This window comes from Vicia villosa, linkage group LG1 (assembly GCF_029867415.1).
Source record: "Vicia villosa cultivar HV-30 ecotype Madison, WI linkage group LG1, Vvil1.0, whole genome shotgun sequence".
Classification (NCBI taxonomy): Eukaryota; Viridiplantae; Streptophyta; class Magnoliopsida; order Fabales; family Fabaceae; genus Vicia; species Vicia villosa.
The window spans coordinates 9309294-9315448 of record NC_081180.1 but is presented as its reverse complement, the minus strand read 5'-3'; the positions used below and the strand labels follow the sequence as shown (position 1 = coordinate 9315448).

Below are 6155 nucleotides of genomic sequence, written 5' to 3'. Positions count from 1 at the left end.
CTTTTTGTTGTTGAACTAGTAGCATAATTTTCTATTGCTTTTGTTATTGACTACTTTTGTTCCATCCGTATGCGGATGAGGTTTTATGTACTTTGGTGGCCGTGGGTGCCACCCGAACATATTTTGTAGGCAACTTATGCCTTTGTTGATTAAGTATTTTGTTTAGGTAATATGTTCTCGTGTGGGCAATTTATACCCTTGTTGTTATAATATTGTGTTTTAGTAGTAGAATAGTGTACATATATTATATATGTTAAGGTGCACATAATTTTTTTTGTGTTTGTCTTGGAATAGAAGTGATGCTCTAAAGAAGAAGAAAGTGCTAAGGTGTGCCAACATCAAAATTTGGATGGTGATGATAATATTCTTGATGATGTTCATACCAAGGTAAGTATTTTGTTGCTTTGTAGATTATAATGTGACTATGAATTAAGGGCTTTACACAAATTTTTGTCACATTGCATTTTGGAGATCTTGTTTGTGTTTGAATCAAAATTAGGACAAAACTAGATAAGTGAGTGGACTTCCATTGTGTACAAAAATAAGAGTGTTCTAGTGATTGATGTTAACTCAAATGATTCATGTTTAATCTTGCTTTGTATGAGACATTAGAACTTAGAAGGGATCGAGGCAATTTTTTTGAGTAGTATGAGAAAAACCACCCTAAACAAGGCTACCCGTGAGTGTGTGATCTTTTGTAACCAATTTTGAGCCTAAATTTTTGTTTTGTCAAGTGAATTAAAGAAAAACACAATGAATTTTGAAAAAGAGAAGTAGTGATTCACTTGACAATTTCTTTGGTAAACACTTAACCCAATAGTACTTGAACCTTGAATGGAAAGCATTGATGTCTTTATAGATAAAAATGTTTAAAGTTGGGGAGAGATGTTTCTTAAAGATAAAGAAAAGAAAGAAAATGGTGGTGCAATGCATTCTTTGAAAAAGGAAAATCAATGAAAAGAATTGAGAAAGAAAGAGCAGATGATAAAGAGAAAAAGAAATTTTTTAATGATTTAAAGAAAAGAATGCATTATATGGTGAAAAACAAAAGGGTAACATATTAGTAGTGTTGTACATAAATAATGCTTTCCATGATCATTCACCCTTTTTGTTTCAATGGCCGTGTACATATAATATCACTTGTTTGGAACCCAGGCCAAGTTACAACCGAATGAAGTCCTCAGTGATCTTTGTCTCTATTGTCTCGTGTGCATAGTACAGATGAATATATGAATTGTTTTGGATGTGCATCATTGCTAGTGAGTGTGATTTGTCCCTTATGCTATCATGGCAATTGTCCTTCAATTATTTTGTGAAGTGAAACCTAGGTGATTCATTCATGAACATTATCTTTTTAATGCAATTGTGTTGAAATGTTTGTGTTGAGAAAGTGGTTCATAGTCATGTTAGAATCTTGTACAAGCAAGGAAGACTTATCTTGTAGGTATGTAACTCAAGTTTGAACCATTCAATTGATGTTACTAACCTTGTGTAGTTGGTTGATGTATGTTTCTGAGCTAGCTTTGTTCGAGGACAAACAAAGATCAAAGTTGGGGAGAGTTGTTAGAATCCTAATTGTGTATATTTTGTATATAGGTTTTGTGGTATTTCTTAAACTCTTGTGCCAAATTTGATTACCTTTTGATATATTAGTATGTAAATAAATAACTTTGTGTTTGTTTTCTAAATTAAGTTAGTTTATTAACTCTTGTAATGTTTTCTTTAGGTTTTAACAATTTTTGGGCAAGATGGAATGAAAAGAATAGTCAAAACGAGCTTGCAATGAGGGTGGAAGACCAAAAGAAGGAGTCTTGTGCAAGAAGGTCCGCTCAGCGGAGTTCAAGCGGACCCAGGCAGGAAGTTTCCATCAGCAAGTCCGCTCAGCGGAGTTGAAGCGGACATGGGCAGGGACGAGCATCAAAACAGGCTCCGCTCAGCGGACCTTGAAGACAAATCAGATATTTTGGCTGCTCCGCTCAGCGGACCTACTTTTTCTACTTTTGTTCTTAGCCACATAAAATTGATAATTAAGGGTAATTAGACTAGTTTTTATGATAACATACACTTGGAAAAAAGCTAGGGCAAGAGAGGAAGAAAAAACCATTTTTCCTTAAGAGAAAATCAAGATTTCTAAACATCTTTCTTCAATCTTCTTGAGTTTGATGTCACTAAATCTTGGTTTGTTGCTTGTTGTTGAAGCTTCCATGGATATGGAGGGCTAAGTTTCATCTTGTGTCAAGATTAGAGGTAGTTAGTTTGTAAATATGTGCTTTTTTTGATCTATTATGTATGAACTTGGTTAATGATCAATACATGGTGAATATCTTGTTGTTTATGTTTCATTTATTGTTTTGAATCACTATTGAGAGATATGTTTCAAAGCTAGACCTAAAAGATATTCATCTATCAATAAACAAACTCTAGAGATAGATTTGTGAGTTGGTAATCACATGTATCAAGCTTTTAAGATTATCACGTTGATTGTCGGCATGAGAGATCATTTGACGGTTAATATGATAATAATCACGATATTGCTTTAGAGATAAACGGTATCGAGAGGATACGTGATTGTATTAATCATTAATATGTTCATATATATGATCATTAGAGTACATATGAAGCAAACTAATGAAACTAATCTTGACACAGTTTTCTCAAATTATTTTCAAACCCTAGTTTATTATCTTTACTTACTTTGTATGCATTTATTATTTCATGTCACCAAATGGTTACCCAAAACTTAACTCAAAATACACTAAGCTGTAGAACGGCGATAATATCGCATCAATCCCTGAGGAGACGATACTAGAAATACTTATCCTATACTTTCTAACAGTCGTCAGCAAGAACGAAGGGAAACCCTCTGCCAAGAGCCCCAAAAGACCTATCCTCAGATTTCAGGATAGCAAGAAGGTTGGAGGAGTTCATAACAAAATCTTCCCCTTGGTAATCACAACCACAATCTCCAACTTCGATGTATCCTGGATATTAATTGATGGCGAAAGTTCACGTGATATTGCGTATTCGAGAAGATGGGGTTGAAGGGCAAATATTTGAGCATATGAAAGGTATGATCTCTAGGCTTTTAATAACATTGTAACCCGCCCATGCAAGTACATTCAACTAAAGCAAACTGCCTCGATAGAGCAAGCAGAAAGAGCTGAATTTAGACACAAGTAACAAGGCTTCTCCACATATATTTAGGATCAGCTTAAATTGACTTATTTAAAATTAGTGACATAGATTTCGAAACACTATTTCAGAGAATTTATCAAAATAGATTATAATATTTGTCATAAACTTTTTTTAACTTACTTTTGTAAATTCTCCAATATATCTTATGAAAGCTTATAGTATATAAAAAGAATTTATTTTATTTTATTTTTTGTCATAAAAATAAATTTTATAAATTTATTTATAAATGTTGGTTTAAATAAACACATGTGTCATAAGTGACAAATAAATTGTTTATCCAAAAATACTCTTAATTTAATCATGAAAAAATCTCCCATTATTAAAAAAATACATCAAAAGATCATGGTTGTTAAGTTACCGTGTTCTCCCACATTTTCACATTGCTACAATAATTGGTTTAACAAAAAAAGAAGCGGCTAACTAGGAAACTACTTACTTTTAATAACTAGAAATCAAATCTACAATTTCTTACAAAAGAAGAAAGAGCAACACAACAACACAAAAAAAGAAATACATTGCTATAATACAGAAAGTTGATTTTCTTGATCTTGATCTTCTTCCTCTATTTGATGAAATTCCTTAATTGGATGTCGTTTTCTACACTCACAATAAAAAACCGTCATTATCACGTAACTCCACAGCACCACCAATCCATAACAAACTATCACAACCGCTTTATCTTCAAACGAATCCTCACCGTCTATCCTCGACCCGATCAAACCCGAAACCCACACAAATAAACCCGAAAGAACCCATCCGCAAACCCGGTTCCCCTCCATCAAACCGGATCCGACTCTAATAGCATCCCATCCGAATCTCTCTTCCGCGACAGAAACCACCAGTCCGACGCTCAACACCGCCATCAAGTAAACCTCGAGACCCGACCCGATTAAGAAGACGAAACTATTCGACCCGATGAGTGCGAGGAGTGCGTTTAGAAAGAGATGCAAAGATGAAAACACGAAGAGGATGGCGTAGACGAAGATGGAGGTTACGAATAGTCGCGTGATGTTGGGTTTGAAGGAGGCGACGGCGGAGTGGAGCGTCGGGGTGATGCCGTGAGAGGCGAGGAGGGAAGAGTGGACGGCGGAGAGAGTGGAGATTAAGGAGATGATGTAAGAAGGGAAAGCGAAAAGGGCTTTAACGCGGATGAGAAAAACAGCGTCTTTTCGAGATTCATGCTTAACATGGCGAGCTTCGAATTGGGTTGAAGCGAAGTGGGAAAGGGCTTCGAGGTGGAGGATTTGAGAGGTGAGTGGTTGTGTGACGATGGATTGGTAGATTGTGAGGGTTGAGAGAGGGAGGATGGTGAAGATAAAGAGGGTTGTGAAGAGGAGTTTGTTGGTGGATAGAATGGTGAGGGAGGTGAAGAGGATTTTGAATGGGGAGAAGCAGCGCCAGATGGTGGCGGTGGTGAACATTCTCAGTTAGGATAGTGTCGGCGGATCATGGAGGAGGTGGAGGAAGAAGATGGATGGTGTTTAGGTTTCGATCTTGTTGAGGAAAGTGAAGGTGTGTAGTAGTGGTGTAGTGGGGTGGGGAAAGTAAATTAAATAATATTACAAAAAGTATGTTTATTTCGGTTTTTTTGGTTTTCTTTATTTATTTAGGTTTTAATATTTTTTCAGTTACAAGTAGGAAGAAATTTGGGTTTTAATTTTTTTTTGGTTACAAGTAGGAAGAAATTTGGGTTTTAATTAAGGATTTAGTTTCCTTTACAAAAGCATTCCAGGTTTAATCATAGGGAAAATTACACTCACCTCACCTACTGTCAGTTCATTTAAAAAAACATTAGTCCCTAGTTTTAAAATATACATTAACCTCCTCAAATGTCTATTAAATTGACAAAGACATTCCAATTTTTAATGACAATAAAAAATCGTAGCTATAAATGACATTTATTTCTTATTTTGATTTGTTACTAAAATTTTCTATAGTCATATGTATGCTTAGGGGAAGTTAGTATATATTATAAAATTAGAGGGGATGTTAATGTTACGTTAAGTGTATTTTTTCCTTAATAAGTGTATTTTTTTCCTTAATAATATGTTACATAGATCTTAGTTTAGAAATTTAAAAAGAGAAGAAAAAAAAAGCCAATGCAAAGACTTCTTTAATGAGCATTAATATATAATATGTGCTTTTGATTATGGTAAATTCTTAAAATTTAATTCAATTCAATTTAATTGATCTTACCTGATCAGAGTGGATCGTTACAGTCAGCTACGGTGGATTTGAAGAATTGAGAAGAGGGGGTACCTACAAGATATTCTGATACCAAAGTGAGAGAGCAATCAGAGAGAGCAAGTACAAGGTTTATCAGAGAATGAATGAATACCTGACCCTCTAGTGAAAGAGGGTATTTATAGTCCCCAGCGCTAGGCCAAGGTTCTCTAATTGGGCCAAATTCAATTGGAGGCTCACGTGATAGGAAACTGCCAGAACTCCTTGGTTAGGGCAGAGTCAGCGAGTGACTTGTGTTCTGGAGGAGTGGAGCGTAGGGTTCGGGGGTAACCTGCCTGAATCCTACGCTGGTGGTTTTGACCACGTGGTCTTGTGACAGTTATTGGAGAGTGTACCGGGCTTTGGCCACTTGGGCCTGCTCGGCTGGGGTAAGGAATTGGGCCAGTTCGGCTCAAGCACCAGCGTTGGGCCTGCTCAGCCCATACCAGAATGGTGAGATCGCTCAGGAGGGCTTTTAGAGTCGGTTTGTTCTCGGCCACGCCTTGGTGATGGAGAATCCCGACGGGGAGATGGAGTGTAGGACCGGTATCGGTGCCTTCTTCTTGGTGGAGTCTAGGAGCTAGATGGGGAGCAGTGTCGTCGACGCCTCCTCGGGGGAGACTTTGATCGCTGGCTCTTTTTGAGCGTAGCGATCCTCCTGTTCTGCTCGTAGAGGAGGTTGTTGGTTCGATTGATGGCACTGAGTAGCGCCGCTGAGGCTGGATCGATGCCTTCGG

At 36.9% G+C, this 6155-nt stretch overlaps 1 protein-coding gene across 1 annotated transcript; it reads right to left on the bottom strand.

The window, feature by feature from the left end:
* Positions 1 to 3495: 3495 nt before the first annotated feature.
* Positions 3496 to 4750, bottom strand: LOC131600694 (uncharacterized). The gene has a single exon (XM_058872737.1). The coding sequence runs from the start codon at positions 4614 to 4616 to the stop codon at positions 3714 to 3716; it is 903 nt and encodes a 300-aa protein (XP_058728720.1). The 5' UTR covers positions 4617 to 4750; the 3' UTR covers positions 3496 to 3713.
* Between the last annotated feature and the right edge of the window lie 1405 nt (positions 4751 to 6155).